This window comes from Rhinolophus hipposideros, assembly GCF_964194185.1.
Source record: "Rhinolophus hipposideros genome assembly, chromosome: 6".
NCBI lineage: Eukaryota > Metazoa > Chordata > Mammalia > Chiroptera > Rhinolophidae > Rhinolophus > Rhinolophus hipposideros.
In genome coordinates this window covers 63,837,272-63,857,279 of record NC_138052.1, presented here as the reverse complement: position 1 = coordinate 63,857,279, position 20,008 = coordinate 63,837,272, and the positions used below count along the sequence as shown (strand labels likewise).

The 20,008-nt window shown below is 39.3% G+C and overlaps 1 protein-coding gene across 1 annotated transcript; it reads left to right on the top strand.

The window, feature by feature from the left end:
- Positions 1 to 5,654: 5,654 nt before the first annotated feature.
- On the top strand, positions 5,655 to 19,601 carry CAVIN2 (caveolae associated protein 2). The gene is made up of 2 exons (XM_081052374.1): positions 5,655 to 6,574; positions 17,131 to 19,601. The coding sequence occupies exons 1-2, from the start codon at positions 6,092 to 6,094 to the stop codon at positions 17,923 to 17,925; spliced, it is 1,278 nt and encodes a 425-aa protein (XP_080908500.1). The 5' UTR covers positions 5,655 to 6,091; the 3' UTR covers positions 17,926 to 19,601.
- Positions 19,602 to 20,008: the final 407 nt, after the last annotated feature.

Here is a 20,008-nt window from a genome sequence, read left to right as displayed (position 1 = left end):
GCCCGCCTAAAATTCTACCATTGTGTTAAAAACAGTATGTTACTACAGAAGAAGTCCCTCTCCTCTCACCTGGATTCTTGCAACATATCTCTGCCTAAATAACCTTGTTTCAAAGAGGACTTCCTTGCCCACCCCTAAGATTCCAGGCTCGTCACCCTCTGACTCCTTATTCCGCTTTATTTTTCTTCACAGCACTTATCACTGTCGGAAATTACATTGTATTTTTATTTATCATCTGTCTCCACCCTTACCCCTTAGAGTATAATCTCCATACAAACAGGGACTTTGTCTCTTATTTACTGCTATATTCCCATTGCTTACTTGTTGTGCAGTAATATTTGTTGAATGAATGGATAAATGATGAACAAACAATGTTTTCTAACTCGTCTCCCTGTCTCTGATCTTGACACTAAAACAAGATGGTAAAGAGTTTAGTTATTTTAACTGGCACCAGAATTCTTTTTAGGAAAGTAGGAAACTGTCTTTTATGATAATAACAACACATCTCCTTAGGGCAGAGAATGAAACACAAGATCCCATATCTGAATAAAATTTCCCTTCATGAAATAGGAAATGGAGGCGAGAAGCAAAGAAAGACATGACACTGGGAGGAGAGAAACCAGTATGATATCAGCAATCTTCATGGCTGTGGCTCTGAAGTTTCATTAACATTCGTTATACTGATGAAAGCTTTGTGTGAGTAGATTCCGTGATGCTTAAAGCAGGGGTTGAGGTTCACAGCTGGGCAGGTGCAGAGCGGGATGGAAATGGCAAAGAGGGGAATTGGAGTCCAAGAGGCAGAGGAGCCCTTGAGAATGCAGACTCCTCTAGAATTTCCAAAAATTGTGGCATTTCCTAAATGACAGCACATGGGGAGTGGCATCGACTTTTATGTCAATACTATTAATTATTTATGTGTCATAACTTCTCTATGTAGGATTTCCTTACATGCTGTTATATTTCACACTAACATCATGGATAGGTTATGTGAGGACTTTAGCTGGGAGAGATTAGACTCATGTAATCATGTGCTTTTCATCATTAATATTTCTAGTGTAAGTGGACACAATTCCTCTCCATTGCCCCAGCAAAGGATAAGGAAAATGAAGGACCTTCAGGCCTTCTCCAAACTGTACTCTCACTTTCATCTGTACCTACTGCATGGTGCACTAAAGCCAGATGTTGTTAGATGATCCTTCATCTCCACCTTCCTTTCTGCCAAATTCATTTTATCTTAGTCTATGCTCATCCCACCATCTTCGGTATCCAGCTCAGAGTTACGTTTTTCTTAGAGTAAGAAATTACACAAATCTTCTATTTTCTTTTGTAATGTTATTTTAGGAGTTAAGTTTTGGAACAGTAGTACATATAAAAAGTATTGGATAAAGAAGTTCTGGGAACAAACCTAAATTGTTAATAATAACTCTTAAAGAGCTGCATTTTCATTGCAAACTACATATTCATAGTTATCTATTATTGCATAATGAACTACCCCAAAACTTAGTGACATAAAACCAAACTCATTTTAGTATGCATACAATTTTGCAGGTTAGAATTTCAGGCAGGCTCAGCAAGGCTGACTCACCTCTGCTCCACAATGACTGGAGCATCATATGGAAAGGGAAGGGGACAGGAAGTGCTCAAATGGCTACAGACAGCTGATGCAATTGAGCCTAGCCAGGTTTTTTTCTCTCCTCATAGCCTCTCCATGGAGCTACTTTGTGCTTCCTCACAGCATAGTAGTCTCAACAGAGTCAGATTTTTAACACAGAGCTGGCTTCCTCCAGAGTTAGTGTCCCAAGAAACCTAGGAACAAATTACAAACTTTCCCATGTCATAGCTTCAGAAGTCCCAGCATGTTACTTCTGGCACACTTTATTTGGCCAAGCAAGTCACTAAGGCTATTTTAGATATAAGGAAATGGGAATTAGAGTCCACTTATCAGTGGGAAGACCAGTAAGACTAAGAAAGTCAGAATTTCCACATGGGCTTAAGTGGAAAAGGCCAACCAAGGAAACCACTGAGCTGCGTCTGGTGTAGAAATCATGCTAAAGGGTTAATCAAGCTTTGGGTCTTCCTAATGATCCAGAATGGGAAACTACAAAGAATTGGGACTGACGCTCTAGTCAGTAATAAAGTAGGTATTTTCTTGGAGAGAACTCTGTGCTTATATGACTTAGAGACCTGAGGTAACAGCAGGCAGCTAGTGATCAGTTCAAGGATTCAGAGCCCCAACTATACTCTTGTGACTAATGTGACTAATGTCATGTAACCCAACTCCAGCACCACACATCTAATTCTCTACCCAGCATTTGTCAACCTGCCTAGTTCTCCCAGTCAAGTGGTAGCTTTTAAAAGGTAGCAAATCTATGTCACTCATCTTTGCATCCCCAGTGCCCAGCACTTACTTCACGTTCAACAAATGTTACCGACCGAGTGACCCTTGCTACATTTTGTTGCTTCCCTAATCCTTCTTAAACATACCACTTTCACATGTTCAAAACCTCTTAACAGACTCCTATCTGCTATTGTATGCATATCAAGTCTCAATCCCACTACCTAACTTCTAAGGAACTGATAGTATATAAGTTGATTTAATTTTTCAAAACTTTCTTTTAAGAGTTGATTGCTGAATTTCACTAATTTCTCTCAGACAGAAATAGAACTTAATTTAGGTCAACTAATTGGTGAGTGTGGCTGCTCAAGGTTACCTACCTCAAACTAACTCATCAATGGAGCTTTCTTTTAGTGCCTTTGTTTTCCCCTTGTATAAACTCCTGGTGGCCTTAGAGTTTGTGTCACAGTCTATTACATGGTTACAGCTGTGTTGCACAGGATAGGTTTCCATTATATAGCTCATCCTAATTCCCATGGTTGTAAGGTTGTGCAACAAAGCAAATTATGTCACAGCATGAAACTATTCACTAATGAATTCATCACTTATAAATATAATTTCCAAAGGATGTACTTGAAATCCAAAGAAATGATTACTTCTGACAAGAAGTGAAAGGAAATGGAATAAAAATGGTGACTAAAAGGGCTTTCAGCTTTATCTGTAACAGTCTTTTGAGAGAAGAATGTACTTATGTTGAGGTAGATTGTTTCCAAAGATGGCTACAATAATCTTTCCTATGCGACTTACCCTTTATCTTGGGACTTTGCTGCTCCTCCCATAAAGGAGTCTACCGTGTTTCCCCCAAAATAAGACCTAACCAGAAAATAAGCCCTAGCATGATTTTTCAGGATGACATCCCCTGGACATAAGCCCTAAGGCGTCTTTTGGAGCAAAGGTTAATATAAGACCCAATCTTATTTTCAGGGAAACACGGTGTTACCTATCCCCTTGAATCAGAGCTTGGCTTGTGACCTGCTTGGACTGATAGAATGTGGTGCAAGTGTTCCAGAGCCTAGCCTTAAGAGGCCCTGCAGCTTCGGCTTCCACTTCCTGGTAACTCTGAAGCATGTAAAGAAGTTTGGCTTCCCTGCTAGAGAGAGCAGAGGGAGAGTCCCTGGAGGCTGAAAGATCCAGAAGAGAGAAATCCCACATTCTAGTTGTTGTCCCATCTAAGAAGCTAGACATGTGATTGAGACCATCTCAGATTCCATTATAGCTGAAAGGGCATGCCTGGTGGAGATGACACATCCCAGCTGAGCCCTGCCTAGCCAATCACACAACCATGAGTAAATAAAACTCATGATTGTTATTGTTTTCAGCCTCCGAAATTTAGGCTGGTTTATTACACAGCAATAGACAACTGTTATGACACATTACTTGTGTTACTTAAAATAATTTTTTAAAATAAATAAGCCCACTTGCAAAACTTTCTTCCTGTTTAACAAATAGCCTCTCTCCTTTTCCCACCTCAATCCCATGTCTTTAACATCTCCATTCATCTAACTGATTATACAATATCCAACAATGCAATGCAAAATCTGTGCAAATCAATGCAAAATCAGGGCAAAGTGATTATAATGTGAAATTGCAAATCTTTCAAAATACGTAAGAAATCATGAAGTTGATGAAGGTAATGTTAGAGAAGCCCTTGAATCATGGGAAACTCCTCTGACAAATGAGAATCTGCAGCTGGAACAGTTAACATTTTAAGAAGAAAAAAAATCCACACAGATGATGGCACAACAAGTGCTTCAAAAGGGAATGATCTGAATGTCAAAATTTAAGAGACGCTCTTGGGGAACTGATGAGACCCTCAAATACTTTTGCAGTAATGACTCTCTTTACGATTTACCCACAGAAGTCAATTGTAAAATGGTATTGTATCATGATACCATACGATTTTGTTATAAAATTATGCTTCCCAAAATCAGCACTTCATTCATCCTTTGTTCTAATATTTAAGATATCATTGGTCAACAAAACTTTCATAAATTAAGGTAAGTTAATTTTAATAATTTTCTCACATTATTTAAAGATAAAGTCCCAACCAAATCTTTTCACATTTTTTGTCCCTAATTTAAAAATATTCACTTTAGGTTGGTTTTGGGGTACCAACTGTGTGAGGAAATCGAGGGACTCTGTAAATATCTTTAATTCATCTCCCTAACTAGCAGGTATACTCATTGACGGTAGGGTCTTAGATCATGCTGCATTAGTATCTTCTGAATAGTTCATCAAATCATAGACATGAGCAGATAACAGAAACTCACAAGTTCAATAAATGTGACAACCAATGACCGATGATTGATTGACTTAGGTGTGCAGTTTGCCATTGAAGAATAGCACTTTTCCATTATCAATCCGTGATCCAAAATGAGTGTGCTTTTGTTCTTCTCGAAACTGTTCATAGAAGGCCTATTGCAAACTTCCTGCTGAAAGCACTTTCGAGGGCTGAATACATTTAAAACCAATTCAAGCATGTGAAGTCATTTTAGGAAATAAGCCCCACATCCCAAGGGCTTGGTTGAGGAGGGCCATGGTTTAGAACAGGTGTGCCACTTCACTGAACAGGAATTTGGAAATGTCAAACATTAGAAGCACTTCAGAAACTCCAGCTCAACCTGCCTGACAGTTATACTTCTGGGCACGTGTCAATAAATGCCTTGCAGAGATGAGCATCTGAGAAAATTTCTCAGTAAGAATTGAAAATTAGTTAAAACAAATACGCATGGTAGGTTTTTAAAGAGACCAGGTCTTATTTACTGTGGGAGGTAGGGTTCGTCTTTCAATTTTACTTCTCAAAAGAAATTCTACATTTTTAAAAAAAAAAAGGTATCATTCAAAAATTTTCTATTACATGGTAACAGTCCATAACAGCCTTACATGTTTTAACATCCTTGAAGTTCAGTCTCTTTTGACTAATCTTGCTTTGCCAATTGCCAGGGTAATAAGAACTGGGCTGCGTTTTTTTGTTGTTGTTGTTTTGTTTTGTTTTGTTTGTTTGTTTGTTTGTTTTTGTCATTATCAGGGTTACTTCCATTCCTTCAGAAATTAAAAACTAACAAATACAAGCTTGCTGCAAGTATCCTTTAAACTTGGCCCTTCCCAGTAGAACATAAGGCATTCTGCAGTCCATCAGTCAGTTCTAGGGCAAATGCAAACAATACTTTCCGTTGCAATAACTTGTATCCAGGAAAAGAAAAAAAAAAAAAAAGAAAGAAAAACACAGGCGCTCTGTTGCATCTGTAGCATAGCAGCCAGAGAAAAGTTTACTAGCTTTAGCCAATGGTAGGCTGTGGAGCTGGGCCAAGTTAGCATGTTTTTCTCCGCCCCTAGATGAAGTTATGATTGAAATAGGGCATTGAACTTACTTTTAAAAGGGAAGAGGAGTAGGAAAGAAAAGCTAAACCTGTAGGAAAGTGCCCTGTGCTGGGGAGAACGCAGCTAGGAAGTGTGTGCATACTTCTGAATCCTGGTTGTTTCTCAGTTCTGTAACCTTCACTTCCCACTGGGTGGAGCAGGGCTTTTAAGAGCAACTGGAATGCAGTTCCCCATATCAGTGTAGCCAGTTGTTGCCTGTCTAAACCTCTGCCAGTCCTGGAGAGCCGTGCTCTGAGCTGAAACCAGTGGGCCTTGCTCTGTACCCCTTACCACCGTCCTTCTCGCCGGAGCAAGACACTTCCCACCTGTCCAGCCATGGGGGAGGACGCCGCACAAGCTGAAAAGTTCCAGCACCCAGGTTCTGACCTGAAGCAGGAGAGGCCAGTCAGCCCCAGCCCAGTGCCCTCTTCCACACCGAGCCCCAGCCTGAACCTGGGGAGCACAGAGGAGACCATCCGGGACAACACACAGGTGAACGCTGTCACGGTGCTCACGCTCCTGGACAAGCTGGTGAACATGCTGGACACCGTGCAGGAGAACCAGCACAAGATGGAACAGCGGCAGATCAGCCTGGAGGGCTCCGTGAAGGGTATCCAGAACGACCTCACCAAGCTCTCCAAGTACCAGGCCTCCACCGGCAACACGGTGAGCAAGCTCCTGGAGAAGTCCCGCAAGGTCAGCGCTCACACTCGCGCGGTCAGGGAGCGCATGGAGAGGCAGTGCGCGCAGGTGAAGCGGCTGGAGAACAACCACGCCCAGCTCCTCAGACGCAACCATTTCAAAGTGCTCATTTTCCAGGTCAGTGCCCCCCACCTTTCCTCCCACCCAGCTGGGGCACCTCTGCATTCCTGATCTCAGTGGACCAGGCTCTCACAGTCGTTTGTACATCTGTCTTGCCTGTCAGGGATCACACTCACAAGGCACTGTCCCTGTCTGCCTTCATCAGGGGAATGTGAAATCTGCACTCACTGGTGGAAATTTCCCAGGTCACTGCAGCCTAATGCCAAGGCAGATGCTCCAGGGGTTAGTAGGCCGGGGGTCATTTGTCAAGGAACACCTGGATGCACTTCATAAGGTTGGGAAGGTGAGCAGGTGCACCGTGCCCTAGTCAAATTCATTTGTCTGTTTGTATTATGAACTTGGGGCTCTGACTGCAGCTGTTAGCTGGACAGGGCGTATTAATTAATTCAGTGGCTGTTTATTAACTCTTTGTGGAAATGAGGTAATCCTGTGACGTTTTTGTTCACTTGTTTTTTGTGGGTTTTTTTTTTTTCAATCAAGAAGTTAAACTCATAGCTGTTTAAAGTATCCCTTTGTCCAAAGGCTATCGATATTTTGGGGACTAGCCAAATATTAAAGACTAATTCCATTAGAATTGAACTAGCCTCTTCCTTTTAAGGTTCTTTTGGCCAAAGCAATGTTGAGTTCTTTTCTAGCAAATGATGCCCTAAAAATATAGAGCATAACTCTTTAAAAACACACTAAATCTACTTCTTTGCTCACAGAGACCACAACTGCAAAATAAAATAAAAGCAGTGTTATCAGTTATAGTTACAAAGGCCAGTATTGAATATTTTCTGCTTCAAATGGTTGCCTTAGAGTATAAAGGCCACTTAATTTTTTTTTAATGTCTCAATGATGCAATTAATGTAGCAAGAGGCTATTTGGGGACAGGGAGATTTCGTGGGGCTGTTGTTCCAACAAGTGGTGGGCATTTGCGAATCCAAGGGTAGCCCTGCCTAATGCTGGAAGCCCTTCCGCTCAGAGGAACCCAGCCAGCACAGAGCCCAGGAAGCAATTGCCATCCCTGCCCCAGGGCTGTCTTGTTGTGACCATGTGAATAGGAGAGGATTTCAAAGCCATGGAGGGGAGAGGCTATAACCAACTGTTTGATTGTGAAAGGCACACAAGAAGAGCCTTCATCTCCCAAGAGAGATTTAGAAATTGGGATTTAAACCAAGGGAGCCTTCTTTTTCTAAATGAATCCTCTCTGCCAAGTTAGAACCTAAGCCTCCTTCCCCCATAAAAGAAAAGACTCATCTGGCTGCTTTTTTGTACTCCCCAAATTGCACTTGATGTTGTAAAGCTTCAGGCAGCTGATGTCCTCCTATACCTTGCAGGCTTTTGCAGCCCTGAAATTTTTTAGCTTTTAATGCAAATAGAATAGCTTTTCATGCACCAGATGAACTGAAGAGATATGGTAGCTGTGCCTTTCTTAAAGCCATAGAAGATCCTTACTTTTTTAGCCTAAAAGACATCAGAAATCTTAGTTCTCAAGGCATTTCTAAATTAAATACTGATCCCCAAACAAAACTACACATGTATAGACTCGTTTAAATCTGTCATCAAAGGAAATTTCCCTCTTTCCTGTGTGAATCAAGATTATCTCTTGTCCTAGTCCTCAGTTAAGGAGGAAAAAAACAAGTTATTTATCGAGTAGAGGAAAATCCCAATTTGTCAGGATTGGTTCTTGTTTTGTTTTGCCACAGGTGTTCTGTAGATGTTAGGGGAAGATGCGTGACTAAAAATTCAAGAGAATTATAAATCTGACATTTAAAAAAAAATTGTTGGGGAACTTAAAGATGCATGCTGCTGCTGAAGCCCTGCTGCAGTGCTCTCCTTTTTTTGTCACAGTGGATTGACAGGCGTGAAATTGCAGCCAGAAATGGTAGAAATTCTTATAGTGAGTAAAAGGTGAAACGAGTACTCAAGACCAAAGTGGAAGTTAAGGGAATCCAAAGCAACATGTTCAGGCTCCATTCTGGGCCTCTTAGCAGGCAGCCAGAACCCTAGGACACTTATTTTAAAAAAGAGCAGTTTAGGAGGCAGGGAACGGGACCTTTCATAAGCCATGTAAGATCCTTTATTAGCCTGAAGGTTATTAGAAATCTCAACTCTCATGATGATTATTTTGAAAAAACAAACACAAGTGAAGTTCCTCAGTAGAAAAGTTGCTCTTTCTCTTCATCCTTCCTAAAGTAGGGTTTTCTAGGGTCCTAATTATGCCAATGGATAAAATAATAACTTTTGTTCGAGAGTGGTCCAGTATAGGGTTTGAGAAGATAAATTTTGTCATAAAACAGTGCTTAAAAGTTTCAACACTTGCCAACTGTGCACATTTTGTAGCTTCTCTAAGCTTCTGTTTCCTCATCTGTACAATGAGGATATTAATAAAAGCAAAACACTTTCAAGCTCGTAATAAGACCTGCATACTCTGCTAACCATCTTTCTATGCTTTTTCCCCAGTTTACAGATGAGGATGTTGAGATGTTTGTATCTTGTCTGAAGTTATATAGTAAGCAAGCGTTGAAGCTGGGATTTGAACTCACATTTAATTTATTCCAAGTGTGTGCTCTTAAACATTAATGCTTCCTCCCTCGTATCTCTCTCCTAGAGTGAGGAATAAATGGAATAACATATTTAAAATGGTTCGTGATTGGCATGGTGTAAGAACTCAGGAATAGAAGCTCCTCCTGTGTGGATATGATATGTGTTTGTATAGAGAGGAGGCTACACTTTTGCCTGGTTAGAAATATGCCTGTTGGCAGTGGGGAGGTTCCTCAAAAAATTACGAATAGAATTACTGTATGACCCAGCAATCCCTCTCCTGGGTATCTACCCCAAAAATCCGAAAACATTTATACATAAAGACACGTGTGCTCCAATGTTCATGTTGCAGTTTTATTTACAGTGGCCAAGACATGGAAACAACCAAAATGTCCTTCGATAGATAAATGGATAAAGAAGTTGTGGTATATGTACACAATGGAATACTATTCAGCGGTAAGAAAAGATGAAATAGGACCATTTGTGACAACATGGATGGATCTTGAGATTATAATGCTCAGTTAAATAAGTCAGACAGAAAAAGCAGAGAACCATATGATTTCACTGATATGTGGTATATGAACCAAAAACAACAAAAGAACAAGAGAAACAAATGAGAAACAAAAACTCATAGACACAGACAATAGTTTAGTGGTTACCAGAGGGTAAGGGGGGAGGATAGTGGTAGATGAGGGTAAAAGGGATCAAATATATGGTGATGGAAGGAGAACTGACTCTGGGTGGTAAACACACAATGGGATATATAGATGATGTAATACAGAATTGTACACCTGAAATCTATGTAACTTTACTAACAATTATCACTCTAATAAACTTTAATTAAAAAAAAAAAAAAAAAAAAAGAAATATGCCTGTTGGATAAACACTGACCCCACCCTACCCAAGATCTTAAAACAGCTATACTTATGCTTTTTCAGTTGGGACTTATTAAAAGTTACACACACACACACAGTCCAACACTCCCACACCCTGCCATACATTACATGACAAATACCATGTTGAAATCAGTATTATGTCACCACTGCTACAGACTTGTCCAAAAAGTCTACCCTAAGTAGATGCTTCTGGTAGCAGCATAGTCTTTACAGTGTGGCAGAGGGTGGATATTTCCTAGACCTGCAAAGTGAGGAGAGCTGCTATTGTACCAGACACCACTTTACATCTTTACTTTTGTCACTTTCAGTTCACTTGAACACTATGCTGGTCTTTCCCATAGTAAACCCATTGGTTTTCTAGTCTTAGACAAAAAAATTCGTGTGAAAATAAAACAGTGAGGAAAGAAAATCTGTCACCTGCCTTGAGCGTGTTTAGTACTGCAGTGTTTAGAAGATTGCGTTTCTAGTTTATAAAGTTCTGCAGTGTCCCCCAAATCTGCAGGTGCTTTTTGGTTGGTTGGTGTGACCGTCTACTAGATACTTAACACTTTTGCATTTTTTAAAATCCCAAACTTTGTCCTCAATTTGTCCTATTTAAAACATTATTTATTTACTTAAATCTGTGCTGCACTTACAACATTGTTGTAACTGTTAAGCCTCTCATGCCTTAGCAATTACTTCAAATTATAGCCAGTAGTATCTAAACTGGAGAAAATTCAGCTCCCTTTGAGCACTAAAATAAATTGTAAAATCCTTGTTAAATTTAGCAGCTTTCGTTTTTACATTTTTTTTATAATAGCTTAAGGTCAATGTTCGAATTCAAAATACTGTGACAAGACCCCATGTAAATGAAATAAGACTCAGAGGGGTTGCTGACTAAAAAGCAAATGCTAAAGACTAATTCTTTGCCAGTAAAAGCTGTCTTTTACTAAAAATAGAATTCCTATGGAAAATCATTGAATTTACAGGTAAAAGGAAATTTTCCCTGTTGATTGAAGAGACTAGAATTTCACAGGTATCTGACCGACCCTGCCTGAGGGTGTGATGCCCACTTATGTCCTCTTAAGGTTCTGGTAACGATTATTTGAAAAAGCAGTTTGGGAATGATTTCAAATTCAAAGAAGAAAATGAGAGTACTCATAGACAGCTTACACTTTCATCCACATAAAATTGTGAAATTGGGTGAAAAGGGTAGAGGTTAGATGTTTGCTGTGGATACATTCGTGCAGAATCAAGCCTATAAAGGTGTTCAAATATTCATCATTTGGATTACTTTGATGAGATCAGAATTTTAGAAAGGTGCTAAAAGTGTAACATCCTCAGACTATTTTAAAATTGATTTTTTATCAAGACTGTACTATCTCTGTCCAAAGCCACTGCTCTGAAAACTGCTAAATTAGTACAGATTTAGAAGAAATGGGATATAGACAATCAAAGACACATTTATATGACAACTCTTGATGTTTATATCACATTGATTAATGTTCCCATAATGGGATATTGGTTTTGATATGCTACTTATCCAGTGCCCTTTCAGTATATGAGATAAACAAGATACTGGTTCTTATTGTTATTATTTGTACTTACTGAATGTCAGCACTCCCTCAGGCACTTTAAGTGAATAACTGATTAGTGTTGGTATTTCTTCAGAAGAATCATTTCTTTCTCTCATATATTAAAAAATGAAACTTTCTCAGATACAGACCTTACAAGTAAATGTTGCCCCTTCTGTTGTTTTTTAATTTATGTTTGTTTGAATTGAATGGAAAATGTTTTCCAATGCAGTTCAGGTTCTATAGTTTTGATTTTTGCATGAAACAAAAACATATTTGACAGTAGCAAGAATACTGTGAGATCACTTCTGCAGTTTGTTAATTATTTTTCATGGGATTTAGGTTAATATCACAGAATCAAGCATTTTAGAGCTGGAAAGCACCTTAATTTGTTAACCTCATTTGATATCAAAGAAGAGGCCCTGAGCAATAAAGTGAATGGCAAGGTTTCATTTTATTAACAATAGAAATTACAGAGTTGCACTGTGAAATGAGTAAAAATAAGCACTATAATCCCACTATGACAAAGTTCATGTTTACTGAGTTTTCTATATCAGCTTTTAAATAATTCATTGTGATTTGCTTTTTGTTTTGTTTTGTGTTTTTGTGTGTGTGTAACAAAGAATACCTAACCAGTGTGATCTTAAAAAAGAATTGAACCCTTGATAACACTGAAAAATAATGAAACTTTTAAATCCTCCAGAATGTAAAAGACTGCTCAGGGATTATAACTAATGCATTTTAGTCTTCTGACTTGCTGATTCCACCAAGAGCTGCCTTAGGGGTGCAGTTCTAATCAATGGTTTTATCCACTTGACAATCTATACCTCAGAAATACAAATCGGAGAAAACCATCAATGTGTAAAAGAGACCTATAAATCAGCATGTCAGGTGGCACAGTTCCATTTTAATAACTAGTATTTAGAGATTATTGGCTAAAACATTTCATGGACACAAATTTATGATCCTCATATCCCTCCAGGATGCCACCACATCCCTGTGGGAATATGACAGCCATTGTTATTTTCTTCTAACAACAGGGATGATAAATTAGTGACAGGAGAGCAAGCTACTGGCTTGTCCCTCCTTATTCAAGCTTTTCAATGACTTACTGTCGGTTTCCTTTTCCAATGTTAGTCATAGAATTTCCTTCTCTTAAATAGATAGATAGATAGATAGGTGATAGATAGATAGATAGACAGACAGACAGACAGACAGACAGACAGATAGATAGATAGATATAGATATACCGTGTTTCCCCCAAAATAAGACCTAGCTGAACAATCAGCTCTAATGCATCTTTTGGAGCAAAAACTAACGTAAGACCCAGTCTTATATTAAAGACCCGGTATTATATTATATTATGCTATATTGTATTATATTATATTATATTATATCATATTATATTATATTATACCCAGTCTTATATTAAAATAAGACCAGGTCTTATATTATTTTTTGCTCCAAAAGATGCATTAGAGCTGATGGTCCGGCTAGGTCTTATTTTCAGGGAAACATGGTGTGTGTTTCAGGGAAACATGGTGTCTATATATATATATATGGAGAGAGAGAGAGAGAGAGAGAACTTATTACTTCCATGAGCTCCAACCCAAGAAGTGTCCAGCATGTTAGCAAGTTTCTCTGTGTAGATATCTACATGCACAATTAGGATAATTAGTGCACAAGGATTAATATAAACAGCAAACAAGCTGAAGTGCAAGAAAAAATGCCACTTCTCAAGAGTTCTTATCATTCTTTTTCTCTTTTATGCTGCAAGCATATCCTTCATATATGTTTGAAGTGTGTTATTTAATTCTCTCTTTCTCTGAGAAATCCCTACGGGTCCCTGTGAAAGGTCAGAAGCGGGAACAGCTGCATCAGTAGAGCCTGAGTATCTTTTTGAAAATAAATCTGCAGGGCCAATAGTTAGCTAGTGCCGGGGTCCTCTCCTGGGTTGAACTATTCAAGGAAGCAACAATGCAACCCACAAAGGATTCTTAATGCCGTGTCAAGGTGTCACAACACATAGTAAATATATGGGTAGCATAAGTAAGCAGTGACAGAATGGAAGATGTATATTTGGTCCTCCCCCTTGAAAGAACCATCAATCTTGGAATCAGAATAGAAAGCAGATCAACATTATGACAGTAGGCTGAAGGCAGAAGTGTCACCTCACCTATAGGCAGGTGAAATTTCAAGTGTTTCTTTGAGGTGTGTATGTCCTGAACAAGGGAAACATGTGCAGGTGAGACTGGGCACCTGAGGGACAGTGCTTACAGAGGATCCACTGTCTGAAGTTCAGGTACTATGGTAATAGTTACTTCATAGTCAAATACCATGCACATGTTTTGCTAAAGAATAGAGATTTTTAAAGAGTCAGTTTTCTGCTTCGAAACAAACATGCTGAAAAAGTAAGACTTACACGTGCTTGGAGATTCACAAAATCCTGTGTGAAAGGAAAGGGCTCACTTTCAGGGTGGATGCCCCAAAGAAGCCACAAAATAAACACTGTCCAGTAGATAGAATACAAAATACTGCTTGAGTAATTAAAATGACAGCAGAAGCATAGCAGTTAAGCAAGAAGACGTATCTCACTTGTTTCCAGTTGCATAAAGACGCATCCAACTCATTCTGAATTATGTCCGTTCCCGCTGGGTTGATTTTCATAGCTGGCATCAAAGAGCACTTGTATAAATTTCCCTGGAATTGAACAAAAGAGTTCAATTGGGTTCCCCACGATCCCACAACTGCCCTCGTATATGCAGTATGTATCTACTACAGCTCACTTCTGATTCACCCAATCATGTACTTTCCTCAAACTGTCCTCAAAGGACACATGAGGAGAGAGACAAGTCTAAGATTCAACAGTAACTATGCTTTTTTTAATAATAAATTTACATTTAAGAAAAGATGTAATATTGTTAGTCTACCTCTGTTAGAAGTACTGTTAATATGTCTTCCTTTTGTCGAGGTTGAAGAAAAGAAAGTTATCAGAGTAATCCTTCAATTACTCTGAGAGATTATACTGTACAAATATACCTGTTCTCTGATAACCAAGACTTATTTTTACAGTTTTCCACATGAATGTTGCCTTCTTCACTAAGGACTTATATTTCACTGAGCTCTTGGTTTCTTCCTTTCCGGCAAGCAACTCCTGTCAAACTTTCCCAACCCTCTTGTAAAACCCCAGAAGTAATTTTGCTTTTGGACTAAGCATCAAAGCCCTCACTATTCCTGCAGTCTGTCCTTCTTTCAGTCATGCTCATCCACTGAGAAGAAAGCCCTTTCCTTAGAAATGGAAACCACTGTACCCCTTAAGCCTTAGGTTCTCCTCATTTCCCAGTGACAGCAACAATCAGCAAACTTCCTTCTAGGCACCGAGTGAAGCCCATTCTTTTTTTTGTCTTCAAGTCAGCCAACAGAGGGACAGTCTCCACTCCAGCCACCTTCATGACTGTCTTAGAATCACCTTATCCAACATGCACTCATTCAACAAATAGCTGTTGAACTGCCAAGAACTATCCTAGTTACTGGGGCTTAACAGTGACAAAGAGACAAAACTTCCCACCTTCAGGGGGAGTACGTGCCAATGAAATAAAACCAAGTTGAAACTTGAAACATGGGAAAGCTGCTGTCTGTAAAAGTCCATGTCGTATATAATTCATGGGAATCCCATTCTCCTTTCAGTTTTTTACTTTGTCTTTTAGACTGTGTTCCTGACACTTTTTTGGCATTCAAAATGGGAGGGTGTGAAGAGAGCTTTGGGAAACAGAATCTATGATTTCTTCACTCTACCAAGGATTCTATTTAACCAGACATTCTGCTTTTTACTTCTACTCAAGGACTTTATCCTTTGTTTCCAACCAGTTTATGGAAAGGGATTTTGTATGAATGTGTGTGTGTAGAAGAGGGAGACACAGGGCAGTGTCGTTTCAGAGTATCATAACTATATCATTCAAAGGTAATCAGGAGAGGAATTTTTAAATTTCTCTATATCAAAACTTTGTTCATTTAGTCTTTGTAGCAAGAAGTTAAAAAATATAGGCAGGCTCCCTCCTGGGTCATGGTTTTGATCGTAACCCCAATTTTTCAATCAAAATTGCAAAAAGAGGAGGGAAGTTCTTATTGTTGACATCAACTTTGCATGGCATTTAGATTCCAGATGAGTTTTCAGTGAACTAAATCTAGTCATTTTTCAAACTGAAAGCTTACTGGACAGTCCACAGCATAATCCAGTAACATCGCAGCTTTGGTTAAAGCCAGGGTGCCTGGGCCCTGGAGGCTGGCCAACCTCAGCCTGCTTGTAGAACCCTTAGTGTCCCTGGGAGTGCAGTTTGAAAGCTGCTAATCTAGGTCAATCCTCTTGTTCATATTTGGAAGAAAGTGAGACCCAAGGAGATTAAGTTATTTGCTGATAGCCACATAGCCATTTAGCAATACAAGGACTGGGACTTGGGCCTCCTGTCACACCTTCTTTCTACTGTGCTGTTTCTTCCAATGAAAATGTGAAGGTGCCTTGCTGGCTGGCTCTTATTTTCTGATATTCAAATAAAAATATAAAAGTCAGAGGGATCCTGTGCTGCATGACCCAAGTCTATCTAAATTCAAGTCTCCCAACTGAGCAACACTGGAGAACCATCTTCCTTGCTTGCATTCTGGAGGCAAGTTCTCAGGCTCCACTCCCTGAGACATGGCAAGGGGCAGATATTTGCCTGTGTGCCTAGAAGCTAGAGAAAGAGGTGTGCTGGGAATAGTAGTTGGGGTGGCAGTGGGGATTCCTGAGCATCCCTCCTCCCTCTTAGCTCTAGGTAGAGGCCAAAGTATTCTTGCCCCAGGAAACCCTGTTTAACAATAGAGGCTTGATAAGCCATGCTTGGCAGCCTAATTCCCCTTTACCACTCTACAAATGGCCATAGTATGCTGCCTCCTCTTATTAACTTCCACAAAGGATACCTAAACCATAAGGATTTGTGAGTGGGTTCCCAGTAAGTCTGGTCCATGCTTCTCTTCCTCTAAAATTATGGCATCCGAAAAATTAGCGTGTACTTTTGAACAGATACCAAGGTTGACCATAACTTTACTTCTGCCTTCTAGTTGGGGAGGGAACCTAGTCAAGGCTTTACACGGCGCCTGACACTTGAGGACTTTTCGGTTCTCTCCCCGGCCCTCATCTTTTAACTTCCAACTTGATCTCTAGGCTTTTTTTCAGTGAGATTTTGGCAGGAACAGAGCTGGGTAGGAGAGAGGGTTCACAGTAACTTACTTTAACTTCAACTGCTTTATCTAAGCAGCTTTCTAGTCTATCTGAGCCACAACCCACTTCCCCCTCTGCCTGTCACTGATAGAGCGCTTGCCAGATAACCCTCATAATCTTCCCAATAGCCAGTTCTTGGCCTCTTCCAGCCTAGGCATAATATCTTGACCAATTTAGAATTAACTCTTCAGGTTCTAGAAAACTGAAGCCACAAACATGTGGTTTCCATCATGCCAAAAACACATCTACACAAAAATGACAGCAGTTCAGGACTATTTGTGAAATGCGTTATTAACAGGAAATTTCCCTTGTCCATCTTTACAGGAAGAAAATGAGATCCCTGCCAGTGTGTTTGTGAAAGAGCCAGTTTCCAGCCCAGCGGAAGGGAAGGAGGAACCTGATGAAAACAAGTCCCTGGAGGAAACCTTGCACACAGTAGATCTCTCATCGGATGACGAATTGCCTCACGAGGAAGATGCCCTGGAAGACAGTGCAGAGGAAAAGATGGAAGAAAGTAGGGCAGAGAAAATAAAAAGATCCAGCCTCCGGAAAGTGGATAGCCTCAAAAAAGCATTTTCTCGCCAGAACATCGAGAAACAGATGAACAAGCTGGGGACAAAGATTGTATCTGTAGAGAGGAGGGAGAAGATTAGGAAATCTCTCACTTCCAATCACCAGAAAATATCTTCAGGGAAAAGCTCCCCCTTCAAGGTCTCTCCCCTAACTTTTGGTCGAAAGAAAGTCCAAGAGGGAGAAACCGCTGCAGAAAATGAGAGCAAGTCAGAAGACATGCCTAGCAACGAGCAGATGCCAAATGACCACGAGGAAAGCTCGTTTGCAGAGGGTCTTTCCGAAGCATCATCCCTCACCGGTGCCCTGATAGAAGGGAAGGGAGGAGAGGGTGATGCCGGGAGGGCGGCCTCGAGAGGGAGTAACTCTGGCATGGACAGCAACGTGGACTTGACTGTCGTGGAGGATGAGGAAGAGGAGCCCGTGGTCCTGGAACAGGCCCGAAAGGTGCGCTATGAGGGAGACTTGGTGCTAACCTCGCAGGAGGCAGAGCAGTCAGATGAAGAGCGGGTGCAGCCAGCGGTGCTCCAGGTGGACCAGAAGGCCTAAACGGCCCACACGGTGGGCTGTGCCCAGCCTGGACCTTCCGTGAGGTCGGGTACCAGAGCCTAGAGCAAACTCCTGCACAGCTTCAGCACTAGCCACTCACTACTAGGTTACTGTCCAGCATTTACATCATAGCAACAGCACACACATGACCAAGATTTACTATGAAGGCAACTTGTCAGGGGCTCCACATCTAGTTTGCTCCTAGGTTCTATTTCTGTAGAATTTCTCCAAGATTGCCCAGAAGAGGATATGGAGCAATTGGAAAACACTGATCAATTTGGCTTAGTAAGATACTACTTAAGATACTAATTATGAAATGTGATTCATTTTTTTGTCATTCCATAAGATTGCAGAATAGTGTACCAGTAATATATTGGATTTCCTCAGAACTCTGTGAATCTAATTATTATTTTTAAAGTGTGATATATAATATACATATGTATTTAAGCTAAAGGTGTAACTACTTTATATTTTAAGAAGAAAGCATTTTTAAAAGGTAGAAGAGAAAGTTCAGTTGGCCATCCACTTAATAGAAATGATTGTTTTGTTGAAAATGAAGTAAAAATTGAAAGATTATAATATTAAGCTAATGATGTAAGGTATCTAGAAAAGTCAGGACTATGAAGGAAAAAAAAAAAAAAAACCAAGAAGGAGATGGTGGAAAATAAAAGTAACAAGAAACAAAGAATGCCAAAGAGAATGAAGACAGAAAAAAGTATGTGCTTAAAAGTAGAATATTTACAATATCAGGTCAATTATTTAACTCCTTATGTAACAATACTAAAGAAGTACACATATCCTGGAATACTGTATTTTTTTTCTAACATTTGCAAATAGTATAAAAAACATTTTACCATGTTAAAGCTGCATTTTTTTTCTTAATAGAAGAAATTACAAATATGTCTCTAAGGATGCTCAAAAGGATGTTGTCTCTTTAAAATTGGAATGAACATAAATCTTCAAAATTAATACATACTGCCTTTTCTAGGAAGTCGGATCATACTATTCTTTGTGTAATATTTTTCAAATTTGAAATAACTCCTACACTCCAAATGTCATGTAGGTTTATAAGATGTTAAAATCAACAGGTTTGGGAAAGGAAGGCTTCTGTTTTTCCTTTTTTTGTACATGATGGTAATTTCATTCCAGGTCATATTTTATTTATATATTAATTTCATAGTATTTTAATGTTTCTTAACTTCTTTTAAGCATACTAGTGTTCATGTATATGTGTACATTTATTTAGACAGGGTAATTTTTGCTACTGCCTAACATTATACTAAAATATTGCTTTGTGTATTTTTAATTACAGAATGCTAATGTTTGGAAAAAAACTATTAAACTATAGTTTAAAGACAGGTAGCAGGGAGCTAATTCCCTACCTTAATATGTAACAGTCACTATAAGTAACCTCACAAATACAAGTAATCCAAGACAGTATTAACAAACTGCTTTGTCTTATAAAAGGGATAAAATTAACAAATGTACTGATGACATAACCTATATAGCTATGTTCTTATTTTGCAATAATGTACCCTAGTATTGGATTGTTGAACTAATAATGGCTGTGTTAAAGAAGACTAAATAAACCAAAATAAAAAGTATATAACAATGTCAGTTTTTTGGCAGAACAATTTTAGAACAAACAGAAAGAATTGATTTTTAAACTCTCCTCCAAATGTAGCTGTAATGTGGATTGTTTCAGTCTTGATTTCCCCTATTAACTCTCCTTTCTCTTTTCCCTGATCTCATTTAGAAATCCAAGTCTCATTCTTCAAGTTTAACTTTCTTGACATCACCTTGCCAGCTCTGGAGAGCATCTGAATTTATTGCAGCATCCTGATGAATTTGATAGTTCCATCTGCATTTTTATTGTTTGGTACCAGACCTTATAATACCTTAAGTAGCCTTGCAAACATAAATGTATTGAACTGTACGTTCAGCTTATTCACACAGATAAACCTTGTCTTCTGCAGTGTCATACACTTAGTAGAAGATTTAATTTCACTCAGGGCCCTAAGCATGCGTGTTTAACCTTTACGAAGTTGCTATCACTTCTTGCCTCCAAGGAGTTGGAGGACAC

Bases quoted from the DNA above. Each gene is read 5' to 3' on its own strand.
- CAVIN2 (XM_081052374.1), top strand. From the start codon at position 6,092: ATGGGGGAGGACGCCGCACAAGCTGAAAAGTTCCAGCACCCAGGTTCT. The intron at 6,575-17,130 runs GTCAGTGCCCCC...CCATCTTTACAG, and splicing joins TCAAAGTGCTCATTTTCCAG to GAAGAAAATGAGATCCCTGC.